This window comes from Apaloderma vittatum, unplaced genomic scaffold (genome assembly GCF_000703405.1).
Source record: "Apaloderma vittatum isolate BGI_N311 unplaced genomic scaffold, ASM70340v1 scaffold32064, whole genome shotgun sequence".
Taxonomy (NCBI): domain Eukaryota; kingdom Metazoa; phylum Chordata; class Aves; order Trogoniformes; family Trogonidae; genus Apaloderma; species Apaloderma vittatum.
In genome coordinates, this window is record NW_009712643.1 from 1 (window position 1) to 21,927 (window position 21,927).

At 45.2% G+C, this 21,927-nt stretch overlaps 2 protein-coding genes across 3 annotated transcripts; one reads left to right on the forward strand and one right to left on the reverse strand.

Annotated features, from left to right (window-relative positions):
• The first annotated feature begins 186 nt into the window (after positions 1–186).
• Positions 187–4,073, forward strand: SNRPD1 (small nuclear ribonucleoprotein D1 polypeptide 16kDa). Of its 2 annotated transcripts, none has more exons than XM_009868071.1 (3): positions 187–259; positions 1,694–1,885; positions 3,891–4,073. In XM_009868071.1, exons 1-3 carry the CDS (start codon positions 190–192, stop codon positions 3,965–3,967), a joined length of 339 nt encoding a protein of 112 aa, XP_009866373.1. In that variant the 5' UTR covers positions 187–189; the 3' UTR covers positions 3,968–4,073. The 2 variants fall into 2 exon arrangements, with proteins under 2 accessions (XP_009866373.1, XP_009866374.1); XM_009868072.1 differs by having other exon boundaries at positions 190–259; positions 1,817–1,885; positions 3,891–3,967.
• Positions 4,074–5,370: 1,297 nt separating this feature from the next.
• On the reverse strand, positions 5,371–15,636 carry SLC6A20 (solute carrier family 6 (proline IMINO transporter), member 20). Its single transcript, XM_009868073.1, has 11 exons — positions 15,338–15,636; positions 11,791–11,931; positions 11,020–11,111; positions 10,255–10,482; positions 9,689–9,799; positions 9,099–9,340; positions 8,234–8,396; positions 7,813–8,017; positions 7,055–7,214; positions 6,459–6,624; positions 5,371–5,520 (listed from the first exon to the last, which is right to left on the reverse strand). The coding sequence occupies exons 1-11, from the start codon at positions 15,456–15,458 to the stop codon at positions 5,371–5,373; spliced, it is 1,779 nt and encodes a 592-aa protein (XP_009866375.1). The 5' UTR covers positions 15,459–15,636.
• Between the last annotated feature and the right edge of the window lie 6,291 nt (positions 15,637–21,927).

The window sequence follows — 21,927 nt, forward strand, 5'->3', positions numbered from 1 at the left end:
CCTCCGGGTGGTGGAGGGGGGGAGTCGTGGTTGGGTTTTTTTAATTTTCTGTATTGTAATCCTTTGCCAGGAACCGCCGTGTGGGGACATCGGGACCCGCCAATTCTTGGTGCATATCGGTTTTCTGTAACGGGATATTAAATCACGTGTGAACATTTATTTGCTTATTTTTTAATTCCTAGGTTTCTCATGAAGCTGAGCCATGAGACCGTGACCATTGAACTGAAGAATGGGACACAAGTGCACGGAACCATCACAGGTACGAGGTGGGGGGCGGGAAACCGCCGCAAAGTTCCCTTTCTGCTAACAAATGGGTTGAGGTTTTTTTTGTTTCATACTCCCTCTTGCGGGGACCTCCTGTGTAGGACGCGGGAAATGTTCTTTATTTAATTAACATCTTGACGTGCAAGCAAGTGTGAGGTGTGCTTGTCACGGAAGTTGTGACCAGTCACTTTTTGGGGAGATATTTTCACTACCCTGCCACACCGATCCTGGACAGACAACTGAGTTTTTAAGTCTTCATAAGGTGTTTCAGTACATCTGACTTTCTCTTGTGAAATTGCCATAACCTATGAGAGCATTACAGCTGAATCGCCAGAAGAGGGACTTCTTTTTTTGAGTGGTAGCATAGTTAAATGACACATGTTAAGTGCCTGTACAGCCTAAAATCAGTTAAATTTTGTGTGCAGGTAGTTTTAATCTGAAAGAATTAATTATTTCTGTGGAGCATGCTTTTGCTTCTTAATAAGGAACTGCCTCTTTGCATACGTGTGTGTTGATTTGAGAGGACACGTTTGAAAACGTGGAGCTTGATGAGGGATGTAGGAAGCAGTCCTGGCACCGGGAATTTGGTCCCTTGCTGCAGCCAAAGGTCCATCATAGAAATTTGGGTGTTGGCATCCAGCAGGTGTTGCTGTGCATCACTGAGCTAAAAGCTGTCAGAAAAACCTGTGGTTCATCGTATGGTTCTCATGTGTATCGGAAAAACGTGTGGACTGTTTAGTTGGCTTTGATAATATCAGTGAGGAGTATCGCTCTGGAAATCTTCTTGTTGGCATTACTTTAGAAACAATCAGGTATGTAGGTGGGGCACATTGTGGATTATGCGTAGGGCAGCACAGCGGGCACAGTATGGATTCTATACAGTTCTTAGCTACTGGCTGTTCACGGAGTTTGTGACCACACTGACTGTTCCCTACAGTAGTGTATTTTGCATACTTTTATAGAAGATACCACTTTAGTATTAGATGTATTTTTTCATAAAATAAATGTTGCTCTAGCAGTTGGATTTTTCTGAGACTTAAAGAGGGAACAGTTAAGTTATTTTTCCTCCTCAAAGGTTGGTTTTGCTGATTTTTAAAGAAGTAAAAACACTAGTGCTGGTCTTCTGTAATAAGTGGCAGTTTATTTGTAATTCAAAGGAATTCTTTTAACCATTTACAAAGTTGCTATTGTCAGGACCTGGATAAAGATCTGTAGCAGTGAGGTGTTAAAGGCAGCAATTGATAAATTGGCGAGCATAATTTGAGAGACAAAGACATGTAGTTTCTTTCAGCTAGAGGTTGAATTAGTGGGTGGCAGAAGCAGTGTTAATGAATGGGATAAATCTTGAAGCATGTACACACTTGAAAATAGCCAACAAAGAACTGTCTTAAAGGCTTTCATGTCTGAAATTAGAGTTGCATTGTTCCAGGTGTGGATGTCAGTATGAATACGCATCTCAAAGCAGTGAAAATGACGCTGAAGAACAGAGAACCTGTACAGCTGGAGACACTGAGTATTCGAGGGAATAACATCCGGTACTTCATTCTGCCAGACAGTTTGCCTCTGGATACTTTGCTAGTGGATGTTGAACCAAAAGTCAAGTCCAAGAAGAGAGAAGCAGGTTGGTGTTTGCTTTCCTCATCTGCATTTGTCCTGCCTTTGTATGCATGCTGGTGCTCTGAATCTGGAAATGTCTGGTTTGAGCCTCTTAATATCCACATTCTTTGATCTGGGAGGATTTGATACTGAACTGGCTAAGTCTGCCTTGCCCACCATCTGTAGAGCTGTCTTCATGGGAAATTACGTGTTTGGCTTTTCGTCTGTTTTTGAACTTGAATATTTTTAAGCTCAGTAAATTTTAACCTATCAGAGTCTCGGAGTTGGCACCAAAAGAATTTACAATTCCTCTTCTCTGAATATCTGCTTTGCTTCCCCAGTTTGTGTGGGGAACTTCACAGAGCCTCATAAGCCTGTTGAGCAGTGCTGAGTGCTTCACCAAAATCTCCCCTGGCAATGCATAAAGATAATCCATCAGAGAACTAAGAGAAGTTCTTGTAATTGATAAGTGAGAGTCTGAGGGAGTCTAGGCTCTATTCCGATGAGCTTTGGCTCCCAGTACTGTTCCACTTTCTGCTTTTCCTGGAACTTTTTTTCCCCCAAAAAGGCTGTTGAACAAAAACAGTTTCCCTTGAAACTGACAGTATATAGAGTAATTCAGTTCTAATCCACACTAAGATTAATACCCAGTAAACCCCAGAAAAATCTGTAGATTGTCTTCAGGCAGTATATAGTTTGCCCAGCAGTTAAACTGTGTGTTTTAAAATAATAAGTTGTAAGTGAAAGGTAATTGGGCTCTGAAGTAATGTTGCGCCTTTTCTCCCATAATTGGTGTTTAAGCATTTGGCTCTGCAGTCCTTGATCTGTGTGTACGTTGCAAATTGATGTGCTTACCTCATGGAAATGGTACAAGGAACCCCCAGGTGGTTTGGCTTCTGGCTTTATAGAGAGTAGAGGTGATGCTCCTGGAAGTGTTTTGCTCCTCCGTTAAAAATGGTGCAATCCAGTGGAGAAATGAGTGTGGTGCCTTAGTACACGTGGTGAACACAACCTACTGATACATGTGAATGCTGTAATTGTTTGATCAGGGTTTGGTGTTTCTGTGACTTTACAGAGCCAGTGATACCTTGTTCCTCACAAACCTGCCCTGTGCCTGTGCCCTTCCTGTGTTTCTAACCTACACACCGTCAGAAATTGCAGCACCCTGCTGCTTCAGTGTGGGTACTGCCTGTGTCCCTTACCCAGCATCCACGCTCACTGAATTTTAAGTATCTTTTTGAGCCCTACACTGACAAACTTCTTTTGAAATGAACTAGAAATTCCAAAAGTCTGTAGGGTGGCGTTGCAACCAGATATAAATAGCCAGGTCTACGAGAAAGGGATGTTATCACGATATGGATCATGGGACCTCCAGCAGTTGCTTGTAGCCTGGATTCTTTTGTGATTTTCTCTTCCCTTTACAATTAAATAGCAGCATTTAAAAGTAGGAGCGTGCAGCCAAGACCTTGGCCTGAGAATCTGATCTAAATTTGGCAGATGCATTGCTGGAAACAGCAGGAGCAGTTTGGGGCTGGGATGCTTTGAAAAGGGTGCCCTTTCACCTGGTGCTGGAGAAAGGCTCACTTAGCAATCTTGCCGTCTAGTAGAACTTGCATTTGCCTTTAGCAGAGGAGAGTGCTCCATAAACCAGGCTCCGAGCTGTGCCAGAAACAAAATATCTTTTCCACTCTAATGAACAGCAGCAAGGTACTCCACTCCTGAGTGTGCTGTTTTATTTTTAAAAAAAAGTGGAATCCTAGCTCTCTTTCAGATTTGGCATTTGGGAGCAGCCAGCTGTCACATCCCCTTGTTCTCTGCAGTGCATCGAGGGACAGACAAACAGACCTTAGTCTGTGAACTGAAAACCTAACACAAGAGATGAACCCATAACCTAGTGCCAGTTAACAGACTTAACTTCTCATCACAGGGGAGCGGTGTGTTGTTTGTGCTTGATACAGAATGTTTTAATTGGAATGAAAGAATTTCTTGATCTCACTTGATTTATCCTTCTTTTTGTTTCATCTATGAAGTGGCTGGACGGGGCCGTGGCAGAGGCCGTGGCAGAGGACGAGGTCGTGGAAGAGGAAGAGGAGGCCCAAGACGATAACTTCTCACCATGCAACCCCTACCAAATTCTGGGCAATTTCAGCTGTTTTTTTTTTGTACAGGTCTTCATTATGGTATCCATTTTTAATAAACAGAAATATGAAAAAGTTGTCTTTCCTGTGTTAGTTAAGCCTGGGCGGGGCGCTGTGTCCCGTTTCTGGAGACTGTTCTGGAGACTAAGACTCTCGTGGTGGCTTTGCAGTTGCCTCTTGCTTTTTGCCCCAGAGGGAGAGACTTGTGTTGGTGTGCTTTAACAATGTTTGTTTAATTGTGTCCCTCTTTTAGGCACTTGCCATCTTCTGATGGTTATGTAGGTAAGAAAGTCTGTTAAGAACCTGGATCCCATGAGCGTGTGTCTAATGTTGTTCTTCAGAGTGACCTTTTAAAGTTCATGGATATGGTTTTACTGTTTTCTGTTAGATGAAACTTAACAATTTAAACATAGTTTGGTCTTTTTTACAAAACACTCACATAGGGAAATTAACCACTTCTATGGAACTGCTGGATTGTTACATCTCATGATTAAAGTATACCTGGATATGAACTTTGTCAGAGCTAATTATACCACGTACTTCTGCCTCAGCGGGGTTTGTACACAGTTTTTATCACAGATTACTCCCAGCGTGCTTCAAGTGCATCCCTAGAAAATACCGAGTACCGCACCGTGCACAGTTACATACTGGATTTGGGAGTTTACTTCTGAAGATGAGAGAACTTCTGCAGCTCATATGTTAGGGGTGTATGTGTATGTGTGCATTTACATATATGTGCACCTGTGCATCTATATGTACACACATATACATACATACATCTGTATAGAAACATTTTGCAGGATAGACAAAAGGAAGTAGTGTTGGCCACATTTATCTTGAATACCACCCTACCAACTTTTCCCTTGTAGGAAGGGGATTATCCCATTCCTGTCATGGGACTTGAGCAATTCCACCTGAAATACAGATACCATTTCAGATAACGGGCACGCTTAAGCCTGACTGTCTCAAGAGGTACAAGGGTATTTGCCGACGCTTTAGGGCAGGAACATACTTAGCAGGTTGCTCCGTGTCTCCACACGGGCAGTGCTACAACAGAGTGGGAAAGAATGACCCAATGTTGTCTAATGGGTTGGTTAATTGGTGCTAGCTTGCATTCTGTGAATTGTTACGCTTTTCCCTCTCTTACAGAGGCCTTTTTAAAGCTGCATCTTGTTACCGAAGAGCTTGATTTTTGTATCTCCAAACCATTATGGAACCTCCTAAGAGCACTTTTTGGTCCGTGTAGCACCCACGATTCTCAACTCTAGAAATAGCTGCTACAAATAATGGTTGTTGCCGTCTTCCAGAAGCGCTCAGTCACTGACGAGATGGGTAAGCTCTTCCCAGAATTCCCAGATCCAGCTTTCGGCATTCACGCCACAGTTGAAACACATTCCCTCTTCAGCCTCCTCCTTATGAAGGTCACTAGTGCCCCCAGGGGTACGCACATGGTGGATGTCGCCACCAGCAGCCCAATCACTGCCAGAGCGTAGCCAGGGTAATCCTTTGTCACCAGCTGCCCCTGCAAGGGAAAGAAGCAGCATTGGATCTGTGGGATCTCTGGGATTTGGAGTCCTGGAGTCCAGGCTGGAGTGAGGCCGTGCCCCTGTGCAGCTCAACGGAACATCAGAGGAGCACTTGTGGGCTGCAGCTGTCATTGGTGCTTCACTTTGATCAACCGTACAAACTTCAAGCTGACAACAAGAACAGAGCTGCTGACAGAATAACGGGGAAAACTGCAGGCTTTGGTAAAGAACAAATTTTGGGTCTGATTTATGTTTCTTAATGAGCTGGCTCGGCCCTGGCTCCTGTGAGGTCCCCAGAGCCTGTGGGCTCATGCTGACACTTGGTCTCCAAGCTGACCCCAGATCCCAAATCTGTGATGACATGAAAACAAGGTGCATAATTTGTTCCTGCGTGCCAGGAACAATTCCAGAAGGAATTAACGAAACCAGTGATTACTTCTCCAAAAGCCATTCCTCTGTGACAAATACACAGTTCAGCATTCGTGTAAAAGTGATTTTGACCATGAAGAAAAACGTGTATGGAAATTATGAAAACTATTTATCCCAGCAGCAGGTCGGCTCTGTTAACATACCACTGAGTCTGTTCAAAAAACAGAATTGTCAGAGTGGGAAGGGACATTTAAAGATCACCTAGTCAACACCTGAAGGTAATTTTCACTTGAAGTGTTTTTTAAGATTATATTTGTGTCTTCAACATGAATAGAATTATGCTGTTCAAAAGGGCTGATTAAGAATCATAGAGGGAGGTGTGTCCCTTTGGCAGAACCACTGCATTGTTGTCACTAGGTCAAGTTTTCCCTGTTTCACCTTTCCATAATATTAAGGGATGACCCCAACTCCAGCTGCAGTCTTTTTCAGAAGGCGATTTTGTGGAACAGTGTCATTTTAAAAAGAAAACCAACCCCACAATGACCCCAAAACAAAACTATTTTACCTGTGTGGCATCCCATGCTTGGTATTGCAGCGTTCCTGTGAGGATATAGTCAGTGAGGTAAAATATAAGTAGGCTTATAATTAGCAAAGGACTCACAAAAGCCCACATAATTTTCCAGTACCAGTTTGGCTTACGTCCGATCATAGTGTGAAGATCTTTTTCAAATCTGTGTTAAAAAAGGAAAACACACGTAGTTTGAGAATAGCTGAATCTGTTCAATCAACACCTTGATCTGAGTTACATCAGAACCACATATGGAATTAAATATGTAAGATGGGGAAGAGGAGCACAGCTGATTGGAAGAGTAATGAGTATTGTCTGAAGAACTGGCTTGCCAGGATCATATAATAAGGATGATGTTAAATTTAAAAAAAAAAAAAGCAGGGCTTCTGAGAGGACCCCAAACTGCCTATGAGTAGCTAGAAGTAGGTAATAGAAAAGTCCTTGCAAAATTCTCCCCAGAGTCTAAGTTCTCACCGATATTGGTGCAAACCAAATTTAGCCCATGGTGGTGGGCTTCTTGGCCCAGTGTGTCTTGGCCGGTGGTTGCTCCCCCAGCTAGCCCACCAAGGAGAAGGGAGGGCTCAAGCTGTTACCTTTTTATCCCATAGATGTAGCACACGGCAATGGCTTCTACCAGCACAATGAGCAGAAGTGAGAGGGTGGCTGCATAGTCATTGAATATGTCAAACCAGTAATTTCCAGCCTCCATGGTGAAGATCAGGCCAATCACACAGTTAATAAGACACACAACACCTGAATGGGAAAAATAAAAAAAAAATAAAAAAAAGGAGCTGACCACCTGGTGCAGAAACATTGTACTTCTTATGAGTAAAGATTGGTGGGATTTCTGCCGATTTCTGTTGGGGAGCAGCTTTCTCAGAGGAGAAAGATATTTTTGTTACTCTTTTTTACCCCTTTGGAAAAGACCTGTCTGTGTGTATAGGGCTATGCTGGTGTAGCCTTAAATTGTGATGAGGGGCAATGGTTTAAAGTAGTTCGGGGTAGATTTAGATTAGATACTTGGAAACGACTTTTACAATGAAGGTGTTGAAACACTGGCATGGGTTGCCCTGAGGGGTGGTGAAGGCCCCATCCCTGGAGACATTCAAGGTCAGGCTTGATGGAGCTCTGAGCAACCTGATGGAGTTAAAGATGTCCCTGCTCACTGCAGCGTGGGTTGGACTAGATGACCTGCAAAGGTTCCTTGCAGCCCGTTCTATGATTCTGTGATATTCCGTGCTCCACCTGAGGGACCCTGCATGGCTGTGGGACACCACAGCTGTAGCATACACACACACACCCCCACACCCCCACACCCACTCCCACCCCACGGACCGTGGCAGGCACTTACCTGAGATGACCTCCTTGGGGAAGCGGGCAGCTATGACCCTGCTGTCCGTCAGCGGCGTGAGGATGGCGGCGGGGTTGCCGAGCATGCTGCCGATGCCCAGCATGAGGAGCATGACAAAGTAGAGCACGGAGTACAGCTGGGGCACCTCCATGTTTTTGATGGCTTCAGAATAGACTATAAATGCCAGCCCCGTTCCCTGGACAGCCTGCCAGTGAGAAGTAAGGGGGAAAAGTGAGTTACGGGCAGCTCCTCCCCTCAACAAAGGGTGTGAAAATTGGCCTTGTGCCACGATGAAGCACATCTGTGGTGGTGGTTTTGCACAGCAGAGGCAGGGGAGCTTTTTGCTGGTTCATTTAAAGTGCATGTAGCACACAAAAAAAACCCACAAAACCATGCACTCCCAAACCTTTGAGGCTCTCACCGTATCTAGCTCAGCTTCCAAGCTGCAATTTTTAAGCTGCGGCAATAACTGGGCATATTCCTGGGGGTGTGTGGCCATGAGGTAGCCTTTCATGTCGTCGAGGTTGTCTGCTGTTAAAGAGCCTTCCTCCAGGTCGAATGCGTTCATCAGCAGCAAGATCACTCTGGTGGGGAATGTCACAGGAATTTAATGCCTTTGAGGCCAAGGTATAAAATCAAGGATGGTTGACATGGGTGACCTTGCACTAATCTCTCCCTCGGTGGTAGCAGTTCCTGCGCCCCCACTGCTGCTCCCAGGCAGGGCTTTTGGGTGCGGGCCAGCATGTCTCTTCCCCTTTGCCCTCCAGTCTTGTGGCCACACCCCACTAATTTAATGACCCCTTTGGCAACAAGCAGGGTTGAGCAGCTTGGTATCCTCTCTGATCAGCAGGGAGAATGAAAGCTGTGTGAAAGTGTAACATGACGAGGAATTCCTGAGAATCTTGCTGCCTCGAGGTGCAGTCGTGCTGTAGGGCTTAGCCTTAAAGCTGGGGGGGAGTGTCTGAGCATCACCACATTTTATTAACCAGCCTCCCTCCCCACATCTCCTGTGCCACAGCATGTGCCCAGGACCAGGGGAAAGTGCCCATGTGACTTGAGAACTCATCCTCTCTACCTGTCCCATGTCTGGAAGTGGCACCCAGGGGACAGAAGGCAAGTCAGGGTCGACTTTTCATCTCAGCCTTCATCCCTTTAACCAGCACCATTGGTTTCATCGGAGTAGCACCAGCCCTGGTCTCAGGGCAGCACTGCCTGCTGTTATTTATTCAGCTTTTCCCTTACCTGCCCCAGCATGGCTTGTGGTGGAAAAGGAGTAAACTACTTACTTGTTCACACAGCTTTCATAGTTGAATGTCGCCTTGAAGCCGTAGATGGAGAAGGTCACGATGCTGGCGAATATGGACGTGGTGCTGTTGATGAGCGAGACGATGATGGCGTGCCTCTCGCAGTTGTTGGTGGACTCGTTGTAGCTGGCGAATGCGATGAGGCTGCCGAAACCCAAGCCCAGCGAGAAGAAGATCTGTGTGGCAGCACTGATCCATGTCTTGGGGTTCGACAGCTGCTCCAGCTGCAAAAAACAATCACAAACAGGTGTGGAGAGCAGGAGCATGAAGCTGCGCATGGATGCTCAGCCCTGCCCCTTCCAGCCTGCAGGGATGGGGATGGGCCCCTTTGTGCCCTCATTACAACTCAGGGGTGGGATTTTTTGGGCAGGCTTGCTCTGAAAGTAATATCCTGCAGGTCTTTTTCTGCAGGAGAACGCAAGCAGCTCATGGGTATGAGCAGCAAAAGGGCCTCCAGCTACCACTGGAAAAAATCAATACAAGGAAAAGGAGCGTTGCTGCCTTTTAAAAATCTCTATGTTTGGTGACTAATGACACTTGGTGAAAAAGTAAGTATGACTTTTTTTCAGTACTTTTGGTGTGAACATGTAGATGAGCCCGTTGACAGCTCCGTGAAGCGTTAGTCCTCTGATGAGATATATGATGAGAACGCAGTAGGGCAAAGAGGCTGTCACATAGACGACCTGAGGGAAGGAAGGGAAATACCTTGGTCTAAGGAATATATAAGACAAGATGCTAAAATATTATGGTCAATCTCATTTTCTTTACATAAACAATTTCCATTTGCTTGTTACATTGTATTAACTTTCAAATAAATATTTTCAGGTAAGTCTAGATCTTGGTTATGTTTGTTTTAACACAAGAAAGTTTCTATTAATATAAAGACAAACAAAAATTACACTTGTTTTAATGCAAAGAAGTTTGTATAATAATAAAGAATTAAGAATATTAATAACAATCCCCAGTAGCTCATCCTGTAACTTACATAAAAACTAACTGACACAGAAACGTGCCTTCCCATGCTCTTGGGAAGAGAATCCCCTGGGTAATTACCAAATATTCCTCTGATGGGCAGCCGCCCTTCCCGTCACACACCTGGTGCTGCGGCAGCTTCCCCAGCCCTGGTGGTTTCTCTCACCTTGCCAGTGGACTCGGTGCCGCGGAGGATGCAGAGGTAGACCACCAGCCACGCCAGTGTCAGGCAGAGCGCCTGCTCCCACTGCACGCTCCCACTGGCCTCCAGCGAGGGCGAGATGTTCAGGGTCTGTCGGTACCAGAAGTACTGGGTGGATGAAGTCTTCTCGCACTCCTCCTCATAGCCTGTACGGTTGCTGTTCAGGGGGCAGGTGGCCCATGGCAGGGGGTCCTGGGAGGGAAAGGGGCAGGGAGAGGAACTGCCGTCAGCGTGGCAGGGAGAGGCAGGGAGGGATATGAAGATGAGGGGGACTTTCTGCCCACGGACTTGTTCATTTTGGCATTGTGCTGCCCGGGTCTAGGGACAACCCTCTCCCCTGGGGATGATCTTGTCTGACCCTCTCTGCAAGGACTTATGCTTTCTCATCTTCTCTTCCAGGGCCAAGCCTCTTCCTCTCCTTCAGACCAACACATCCCAGGGCATGGGACACTTTGGCCACCACAGCACATGCAAGCGAGACATCACAAGACCGACCTTGACCTGCATTTTATGTTGAGGAGATGACACACCAACACCCCTGGGAAGCCAGTGGAGAGGGACATCACTGGCTCATTTTTGCCTTCCCAGAAAAACCGTGGTGGGACAGTTTCTGGACCTTTTTCTGCCCATCCCCCTGCCCAGCTCATGACGCTGCCACACAACATCCACCACCCAAGTGAAGCCGCCACGACCCTCTGGGCTGACCTGTGCTGCCACGCACCCACCCACCTGGAAGGAGTGGAAGAGATACCAGAAGGCCCAGGCATTGATCACATTGTAGTACATGGAGAGGAAGAAGGAGACAACAACACTGGCGACTCCTGCGGACATGGAGGGAAGTACTTGGTCAGTGGTGAAACCCCAAAATGCCCAGAGCCCCATAACACCCTGGAAGGGAGGGCTTTGCCTCTCTACAGCCACCTCCTCCTGCACTGGATTTTATACTTTAACATATTAAGAATATATAATACTTTTTAGGGCTAGGGGGGTGAATATTCAATGTATTGTTAAAAATATATGTGCATGTAAGTAAATTAAGAATAGTTTGGGTTATCAGGGTAATTTAATGACATAATAATTCAGCCAAGATCTACCATTTGCCACATACCATTGGTAGGCAGCAACAGCAGGAAATCAAGGCAACTTCATCGCTCTGTCTTGAGCTTGTCGAGAACATGCTGTTGGCATGAAACCCAGCGCAGCAGCCCTCAGGGCTTGGCTCAGCACTGGCCTTCACACCATGATTTCGGCTCTCTATCTGAGGGCGAGGGGACTCCCACTTCACAGCCCTGGGATCGGGCCTCAACACCCCTCAAGGGATGGGGTGGAATGCCATGAGGCATCTGGATAACTGCTTTGGTTATCTCAGCCTGGTGAGACCTGGTAAGACCCCAGTTCCCGCCTGGTTTCTTCTCAGAAAGATCAAGCCTTCCACTCAAAAAAAAATCACCCGCATTCCCCCAGGTGATTAAAAATAACAGTGGAAACTTGAGAACGTACCGACGCCACACAGGTAGGGGCTTATTATTTTCCAGGCACCGATGCTGCCCTGACGCATGCGCTGCCCCACAGCTAGCTCTAAGTAGAGCAGTGGCATCCCCTCAGCGATCAGCATGATAAAATACGGGATCAAAAAGCCACCTGGAAGAAAAAAAAGCAAAAAACAACAAAGGGCCTTCAGCAGCATAATGAACACTGCCTTGCTCTGTTATGGTCAAATTGCCCCCTTAGCATCCCAGGAGCTGGGACTCGTGCAGGCACCGAGCTTGGCCTGACCCTAAGGGACATCTCAGAGGGTTTCAGGCAGGGTCCCAGGACAGATGGATTTCCATGGGTGCCGGGAATTTTCCGTTGGCACTTGGCAGAGCTGGGATTTCTGCTGTTAAACTGTGCCAGTCACCACTCTGGGGCTGCAGGGCAGCACAGGTGGTTTGGACAATGTTTGGGGCTGGGGCTGTTAAAGGGTAACGAACCGCCAGCCAAACCTTGTAAAAAATAATGACAGAAAGAGGACGAGGGAAAGATTTGCTTGGTGCATGACTTCTGCAGCAGAGCCAAAGCGCTCAGTGAAAAAGGAACAACAACATCTGTGTTGAACAGAGTTTTAAGCAATGTATGGCTTAAAAAAAAACAAACAAAAACAAAACCCAAAGCATAGAAAACCAAAAACCTCCCCAACCCCCCGTGCTGAGCCTGCCAGCACCAGCAGAGGAGTAAAGGCTTTTCCACATGGTCCTACCGGCAGGAGCAGACCGGGGGAGGGAGGCACACAGCTCCCACCATGCAGGAATAGGACAGGTTGGTGGTGAGGGAGGGGAAAGGACCTTCCTGCCCAGCAACCAGGATGCACTTCAGAAATTGCAAGGATCCCCTTCAAAAATGGCCGCCAAAAAAAAAAAAAAAAAAAAAAATCCTTGTCCTCTGCTTGGGGCTCGCTTCAGAAAGAGCTGCTGACTGAGACAAAAACCTGGATTTTTGTGAAGGCTTTCCTGCTTTTTTTTTTTGCTTTACAGCAAGCCAAAAATATTTACGTAAATATCTCTTATTTAGGATTTAATCTGCAGCATTAACATTCCTTGCAATGGTGTCTGCACAGCGCCATGAACTCCAGGGCAGCAACCAAGGCAAAGAACTGGAAATAAACACTGAGCAATAATCCGGTTTATTCTGGGAATTAATTTCCCAACTCCCGGCTCTCTCATTATTAACGACCCCTTTGTTAGCCTGTTAGATAACTTCCTATGGGGTAAGGGAGCTGTTGGGGGCTTTAGGGTTTTTTTCCCAGTTGGGTCAGAGCTGCCCCAGCAGCCACGGAGGGCAGTTCTGCAGTGTACCACGGGGGCAGAAACGGCGTTCGACCCTGCATGAAGGCTTTTCCACCCTCCCAGCTGCATTTGGCGAGGAAGAAGGGGGGGATCTTTGAGCTTGTTCTTTGCCCCAACATCACCACACCGCCAGGGGTGCTGGGGCTGAGCCCCTTGCTCCACACCCTGCTCGCACATGAATTCTGCTCCCGACACTCTTTTTCCAAAGGGATAGACCTAAAATGCCTCTTGTGCTCATCATCCCACCCACTGCCTGAGGGCTTCCTCGCTGAGCACCCACCCTGCCCGAAACACACCCTGGCATCATTTCCAGCCCACTTATGGATCAACTGCACCTCGGGGATTTGAAATTACCCCTGCCCGGCTCAGGTTGAGCTCTCTGGAGGGAGAGCAAGGGGCAAGGAGGCAACCTGCTGGCGAACACAAAGGCGGGACATCGTAAATTCTGCAAACACCCCATTTATGAGTATCATCAGTGATAAGGGTTTTATTGTTGGGCAGGACAGGGACTGGCTCCAGGCTTTCCTCCAAGAAAGATGCCAAACAAGCAGTTGCCAGCATCACCCCTAAGCCCAGCACCTGGCAGATTCAGCTTTGAAGGTCCTGAAATGTTATTTTTGTCTGCTTGAGTTTAGCAGACCCCTGGAAAGCCACTGGATCCTTTTTAAGAGGGCAGTGAGAAAACAAGAAAGGCAAAACCCGTTGTCAGGAAGAGTAGGAAGAGCTGCTCCTCCCCTGGGAAATTTAACGAAGGACAATAAAAATAGTGGAGAAACTAATCTGATTAACAAGCCACACTTTTCAGAAAATACTTGGGTTTATTTAATTTTTTTTCATGTTGATCAAGTGTTCCAGTTTTGGTTACATTTTGGGGAATTTTCACCACCTTCTACACTCCTGATGGCTGGTAGGAAGACACTAAGCCCCGCAAAGACCCCAGTGCTGGAGTTTTGCCACATCCCTTGGGATGTCTGCCAAGACAAGCTGCGAGTGAACCGATCACATGCAGTTTTACTGCCCACAGCAACACTCTCGGTTTGAGCTTCGTGCTAGAGTTGTGTCAGACATGAAGTCTTTACCCTCGAAAGCATCTGCGTGGAGGAACACATCCAGAATTGTGGCCCATCTGTCTCTTGCCCAGTCTGAACCATTTAAGAAAACTTCAGCCACTGCAGCATTTAGCTTCTGCTGTAACCTCACACTTTGTACGACCTGGGGGTTTCTGACCTCAGCCCACAGAGCGGCTCCCACACAGCCCCAGCGCTGAGCTGCCTTTTCAAAAACCAGAACGAGCCAACTCTTTCCACCACTTGTGCCCTGGGTATTAAGTGACAAGCCGAACAAACAAACAAAAAAGCACAGAAACATCTCAATGTGTTTCTTCCTGAAAGGAACAAAAGGCAGAAGCAGACCAGGCAGATGCTCATTGTGTCATTTAATGCACAAGAGAGGTAGCTGTGTAGTAGAAGATATTATCAGTGTTCGGTTTTAATTAACCTAATTGACTGACTTCTGATTTCTACGGGAGAACACCTGTGGCCGGTATACCATGCAGACATCACCTTTCTTCAGTTTGGACCTAGGAGAAGGATAAACTTTTTTTTGAGCCCAAACCGATTTGTTCCCTGTGTTCAAAACTTCCCAGGAGGCTTTAGCTGCAGAACTCCTGTTGACTAATGAGTTGCAGCCAAATTCAAGGCAGATTTGCAGCCACTTTATCACCTCCTAAAGTAAGGCTTTGTCTAAAAGACTACACAACAACGACAGAAATTTGAAATGAGACAGCTGATCCTTAAATTATATCAGCATAAGCACCTCTCCTTCTCAAAGTGTTCCAAGCCCCCTTATAGGAACATATGAGGAGCTGAACTAGTTTTACGCCTTCACAACGGTTCAATGGGGCAAGAAGGTAATGAATTAACACCATGTGGCCATACATCTCTCACTGCTACAGAACATGTGCCTTCCCACTGTTCCATTGCTCTTCTGGGAAATCAGTGCCACTATATCAGGGCAGCTGTAAAGCAAAAGCCTTATGTTAAAGAATACACAGAATAAAGCTGCGGTGGAAGCGATTGCACTCCAGGAACAAAAAGCCCAACCTCCTACTCTGCCCTGGACCTTGCTGGATGGACAGGGTATGAACATGGACAACATCCTTTTGGATTTAAACCTGGCCACACTCCTCCTTGTCAGAAGCCAGAAACATAAACTGCACTTACCTCCTCCGTACATCTGACACAGGTATGGGAACCTCCACACGTTTCCCAGCCCCACGGCGTAGGAAATGCAGGCAAAGATGAACTGCAGGGGATTGTCCCATAGTGGCCGGGATTTCTCCATTGCCAGCTTGCCGGCAGGCGTTGCAGCGGAGCCTTCCTGCCTTTGCTCCCTCAGGTACTCTGCCAGCCCTGCCTCGCACTCCACACCAGCCTGGCTTGGAGGGGAGGGAAAGGCGGAGGAGCTATGCTTGCCAATTCCTATCAAGCTTTTTAATTACTAATCTTATTAACAGGCACATACTGAAGTAGGAATGCTGGTAAATAGATTATAGGCACACACGGAACTATAAAATTGGTACTTTGGGTGAATAGCAGCTTGGGTTTTGACTGGCATTTCTGGGAAGGATGTGAGCCTGGGGATTTTTATCGACTAACATGCTGGCTTTGACGGTGGGAGGAAATAACATCCCAGGCTGCCGTTTGTTTGTGGGAATGAGATGCTCCTTCCCCATGGGGCTCTCTCCCCTGCGAATGGCATTTGTGAGGCACTGGCGGGGATCTGATAGCACAGGAAAGGGATTCCTACACCATTAGCATCTGTTAGAGCTGCCTTTTCTTCCCAGTGTCCCTAAAAACATCCTCAGACATCCCGTCACCTGTGCCCTGGTGCTTTCCTCAACACTCCCCAGTTCCAAAAGTGGCCATGACACGGTCCCTCGTGGTTGGGCAGGTCCCCAGCCTGTTGCAGCCAGGGGCACAGCACCTGGGTTTGACTCCCTGGGGAACTGACCACCCTCTCGCTGCGAGCTCTGAGCACCTGCGAGCATGCAGAACAGCCTGGTCTCTTTGCACTTGCCTTCATGCTCAAATCCCACCACTGCACACTGATTTTTTGGCATTTTAAAACACTTTTTAAGCAGTAGAGACCAAATATACTTAGAAAGGCCGCTGGGAAAAGGTGTCTGTGGCCCTGCTGTGGAGGCAGAAGGACACTGGTGACCTTCAGGCCATCTGAATGCACACGGAGATGCTGCGTCTGAACATGGGGTTGGACTAGATGGCCTTTAAAGGTCCCTTCCAGCCCAACACATTCTGTGATTCTTTGATTCTATGAACCGTGCATTCTTGGGTGTTGGCCAAGGTACACTTTGAGCTCAATCACTTCTGACAGATCTCCCTGTGAATGAGGCTGCCTGCAGCGTCTGTAGCAATAAAAAGTCACAAAGGGGGGTGCTATTTATTTTCAAGCTAGAAAAGGTGACTGCAAGAGGTTTATGCATCTCCCTTAGCTGAATCTATTCTTCACAATGTGTTTTAGCACTGCTAGAGAATGGAGGTTGTTATCAGAAGATACCAGGGTTTGCCAAGCCCTTCCAAAGTACAGTTTTGAGGGAGTTCGTGGCTCTTCTGCAACATCCTTGCATTTCTTGTCTTGCCCACTGAAATGTGACATAGCCCTAGAAATACATCTCACAGGTAACCCTGAATTCTGCTGGAAGGGAAAATCCAAGGTAATTTTAGATCCATAAGCTGTTAAACTGAAGAACATTCACCGAGTGGCTACAGAAACATTAGCTGTCCCACATCATGAAAACTTCTACAAATTATTAAGAAGTTAAGTGACTGTCACTTCTTGTGCGTTTTGTTACAGCTTATAAACAACTCAGAGCCTTTAATAACTAACCGTCAAGGACAGCCTTAAAAAACTAGCACATCATCAGCACTTGTGATGCTTCTGTGTGAACAGATTGCTGCTACTGAGGAGCATAATCAAGTTAAACATTTCCCTGGCTCTGCACCTCCTTCCCATCCCATTCCAAACTAGTTTACAAATGGACTGGAGAGGCCATGCAGGTTGGAGTGCAATGTCCTCAGCTCGGGTGAGACCAGATCAGGAAGTTCAGATGCAGTGAAATCAATCCTCACCTCTCTCACAAACACCAGTCTCAGAAGCAGCTCAGATCATAAACTACTATGAGGGTTGGTTTTCTTTTTTTTAAAGATGGTCATGCACACAGGCACCCAGCAAATTGCCCGTCAACCTTGAGAGACAGGCTGCAAATACACGTAAAGGTATTTAAACAGGTAACACTCAGGAATGCTTGCTGCAGGGCTTTCCACACCTGCCTCAGATAATGAATGTGCTGTTTCTGATGCTATCCAAGACTGTTATCTCCTTTGAACTTCCTTCATTTGGGCTGGGGGAGGACTTGGTCTTTATCTTCAGGGACAAAGATAAACCTGTAATAGACACATGTAAGATTGCATATTGTGATTGTTTCACCGCATTCAAGGATTAGAAAGAATTTTTTCCCCAGTACATAACAGATTTGAGAGTGTGGGGTTTGGGGAAGCCTTCAGAGTTCTTGTTGCCATTTCATCACCTGAAAAATCATTAATGGGTAGTAGTCTGAGGGCTGAACTAGGGTAGGAGTTTTCCCTCTGTGTCCTTTCTGGGGCCTCAGGGAAGCAGCAGACCTCCCTAAGGAGTGGGTCTGGTCTGCATATGGGACCTTCAGCTCCATTATGGCGGTATCTGTACTATTCCTCCTGTTGGAAAAGGACAAGGAACAAAATTTAACTTCACTTTTCACAAAGGGAGTGGAAAAAAGTCTGAAACCCTTAAGTTTTCCACAGAGCACAGAACGGAACTCCTTACAGAGGCACTGGTAAGATTTTTATTTTTATTCAAGCAAGCTGTAAGTACTTGGTTATCATGGCCATATGTGGTAGCTTACTGATGCTCTTTCCTTTCCTACTTTTTATGCAAGCAAGGTGTCTTTTGAGCAGTTACGTTAATGTGCTTGATCTAGTGTCAGCTGCAGCAACTAGTGCCTGATTCTTAAATAGTGACTACAGCTACAAATACTGAATCTGTTTTGAACTGCAGCGGGATGGGAAGTCTTCAAGGAGGCTTAGCTCTCAAGACCCTTAAAACTGAGTCAACTTAAATGTAGAATTTCTAGATAGATTGGCTGTAATATTTGCATTCACTCATGGTTAACTCTTTTTAAAAGAGATTCAGGAGTGCACCTGCAGTTGTAATGCAGTCTTAACTCTGCTAAGTGAGGCTTCGTGGAAAGGACAGGGATGAACTGGATCACAATGTATGTAGCTCATTAACAGATAATCTAGAGTTGATCCCTCCAGTGAAAGGCTGCAGCTGCCTCTAACGGGGTTAGTAAGTATTGCTGCCTTTCATTCTCTGCTTGTTCTTGCTTGTTTGTTTGGGGATTTTTTGCCTGTTTATCATATAATTAGTTCTTTGGCAGCCCTTCTGATCTAAATTGTGTTTGTATGTTTTCCTCCAAACCCAGATATTCTGTCCTGGCTAGCTTGTTGGATGGAGTGAGAAATTCTGAAAGCAGAGATGTCTGTGAAAATGACCTCCACACAAAGGCCGACATTGGGGATTACTCAGTATGCCTGTAGATGAAGATGTTAGAGATCTTTCATCTGAATTTTTTGACTTTGCCTCCAAATAAGTTAATGTTTATTATATGGTTTTATAGTGCTCTTAAAACACCCGGGTATTTAGTGAGGACTGTGCACTTAACTTTTGTTATGTCTTCTTCCACATGGTAACTTCGCAGATGCCGTGTTCAGGTTCAATGCTAACATTTCCTGCAGTGGGGTACTTCACGCTGTTACATAAGATGTAAGAGTAAATCCTCTGCTTGTCCTCTCAAAGATGCTGTTAATGCATGAAGATATTAATAGTTGTTACTTCTTAGCCAGGGTCTATTCTCAGGGGGGGAAAAAAAAAAAAAAGAGAAACTTGTTAATAATGCCATAACAGCGTTGCTCTCCCAAGAGGGAGATATTGCAGCATCTAATGCAGAACTTGAAAGCCAGTTCCAAGCAGTTAGACGACTAGTGGCTTCGAAAGCAGGCTTCCTTGCCTTTACTCAGCTTCCAAAGTAAGTGAAAAGTCTCTTCAGGCTGGGAATCAGTAGGTGAAAGCAGCTCTTGAGCTTTTGATGGTGTCTTATCTTTAAAACTGAGAACTGGAGTTAAGCCTTACTTCTGCACACAGTTGCTTCCAGTGGTGTGAGGCTGTTACAAGGCTCTAATATATATTGAGAATCCCAAGTGGTCATTAGGATGTGAAGCTGTTTCTTCTTTTGCTGAATACTCTCTGTCTTTAGTCAAAGATGATTTAACGTTTTTCCTAGTGGAAAAACTTCTAAAATGCACCTTTATCTGTCCTAGAAGTACTTAAATAGAAGATCAGAGGATGTTTACAGGTAGGTCAATCTTGCATGATATATTACGGTTAAAAACCCTAAGTAATGTCCTAGCTAGTGTTAGAAACATTGGGAGGTCAGGAGAGAAAGCTTGCAGTTCTTTAGAAAATATTTTCTTTACTAGCAGGTATGTTTAAGCAGAACAAGCCCTTTCCTTCCCCCATTTTTCTACTCTACTTTCTTCTATAATTCCCCTTTCCTCTTTTACACTGATAGACTCTGATCCAATCACCACATGCGGATACACTTGGATACATTCAGATATGCTCCCATGTGTTCAGATAGGTTTAGATACACTCGGATTCACACGTTTATGTTCAGATACACTTGGAGATGATCAGCTACATTTTGATACACTTTGGATATGATCAGATAAGTTCTGATATGTTCAGATACACTGGGGTATGCTCAGATACGCTTGGATACACCCGGATGCATTCAGATACAGTGGGATCCACGTAGATACCTTTGGATACACTTGAATTCATTCAGATACATTTGGATATGTTGGGATACACTCAGATACACTTGGATCCACATGGACACAATCAGATATGGTCGGATACATTTCGAGACAATCGGCTACAGTCAGGTATGTTGGGACACACATGCATGCATTTGGATACATTTGCTGTATACGTTCAGTTATACACGGATATGTTTGCATACATTCAGATACACTCGGACACACTTGTATATGTTCAGATGCACATGGATAAAATAAGGTATTGTCAGATCTACTTGGATATGTTCGGATCCACCCAGATATGTTCATATACACATGGATACAATTGCACACACTCAGATGAACACGGATACGCTCGCATACAGTCAGATATGGTCAGATACACATGGATAGTATCAGATAGTTTGGATATACACGGATATGTTCGCATACACCTGGATACATCATTCGGATATCCTCAGATACAGATGGATAAGTTCAGATACACAGGGCTCGATAGGTTATGTTTGGATACATGTAGACATGTTCAGCTACACACATGTATGTTGAGATACAGTCGGATAAGCAGCTATGCTTGGATCAACACAGACACATTCAGATAAACATGGGTACATTCGGATCCACATGGCTACGCTCACATCAACACAGATACACTTGGAGACACTCAGATACACTTGGATCAACACGAATACATTTGGACACCCTTGGATCAATGTGGATACACTCGGTGGCATTTGAATCACTACAGATACACTTGAATCAACATGGATACAATGGGATACACTTGGATGACCCCGAAGAAATTTGGATCAACATGGATACACTCAGAGACATGGGGACAGAGTCTAATAGATTTTATTAGATTCTATGAGATTCTAAAAGATTCTGTTACAGTTTAAATTTGTCTATTACAGTCTATTATGTTCTACAAGTTTCTAATAGGTTTTATGAGATTCTGTTAGATTCTAAGATTCTACAAGACTTTACTAAATTCTAAAAGATGAAGAGTCTAAACAAACCTAAAAGTCTATTAGACGCTAAATGATTGTAAATGATTTTACTAGATTCTAATAGTTTCTCAAAGTTTCTAGGTAGATGCTATTACATTCTATCACACTTAGTAGATTCCAGTAGATCCTGAAAGAGGCTAAAAGAAATATTCTAAAGAATCCTAATAATTCTAATTCTAATAGATTCTACTACATTTTCTATTACATTCTAAAAAGTTTCTAATAGATTCTATTAGAATCTTACAGAAACTTTTAGAAACTAAAGAATTCTACTAGATTTTACTAGCTTCTACAAGATTCTAACATATTTTACTGGATTCCATTATATTTCACTAGCTTCTATTAGATTTTTCCTCGATTCTAAAAGATTGCATTCCATTGCACTCTGTTAGATTCTACTAGCTTGTAAAAGATTCTGACATACTTCACTAGACTCTGACAGCTTCTGACAGCCATTGATAGATGGAATCACTGCTGGCAGGGAGCAGCACCACGATTCCTGCCCCCACAGCCACCAGCAACAGCCTGGGGGTGAAGAACTTGAACTGTGGGCAGGGTGCAGCTCTAGGGGCACACACACAGCAATCACCAGCTGCTCCTGAGTAACACCAAGTCATCTAAAAATCAACTGTCCTACCAGTCTGAGTAGAGCCACCAGCACACTTCAGGCCTGTTAGAAAATAGGTTTTATTTAGTGTTACACAGAACCCAATTCGGGTCTGTAAATGGCAGCCTGGAAACATTTAAAAGCAAGCCCCCACTTTTTAAGTGTCATAATTACAAATAAAGAGTGGGAGAACATGTATTGCTTCAAGCTAGAATCAAGGTTTTTCGCATTCATCCAAATTAACTTCAAACATTACTGCA

Bases quoted from the DNA above. Each gene is read 5' to 3' on its own strand.
- SNRPD1 (XM_009868071.1), top strand. From the start codon at position 190: ATGAAGCTGAGCCATGAGACCGTGACCATTGAACTGAAGAATGGGACA. The intron at 260-1,693 runs GTACGAGGTGGG...GCATTGTTCCAG, and splicing joins AGTGCACGGAACCATCACAG to GTGTGGATGTCAGTATGAAT. The intron at 1,886-3,890 runs GTTGGTGTTTGC...TCATCTATGAAG, and splicing joins GTCCAAGAAGAGAGAAGCAG to TGGCTGGACGGGGCCGTGGC.
- SLC6A20 (XM_009868073.1), bottom strand. From the start codon at position 15,458: ATGGAGAAATCCCGGCCACTATGGGACAATCCCCTGCAGTTCATCTTT. The intron at 10,483-11,019 runs GTGGGTGGGTGC...TTTCCCTCCCAG, and splicing joins ATCTCTTCCACTCCTTCCAG to GACCCCCTGCCATGGGCCAC. The intron at 6,625-7,054 runs GTAACAGCTTGA...TTTTTAACACAG, and splicing joins TACATCTATGGGATAAAAAG to ATTTGAAAAAGATCTTCACA.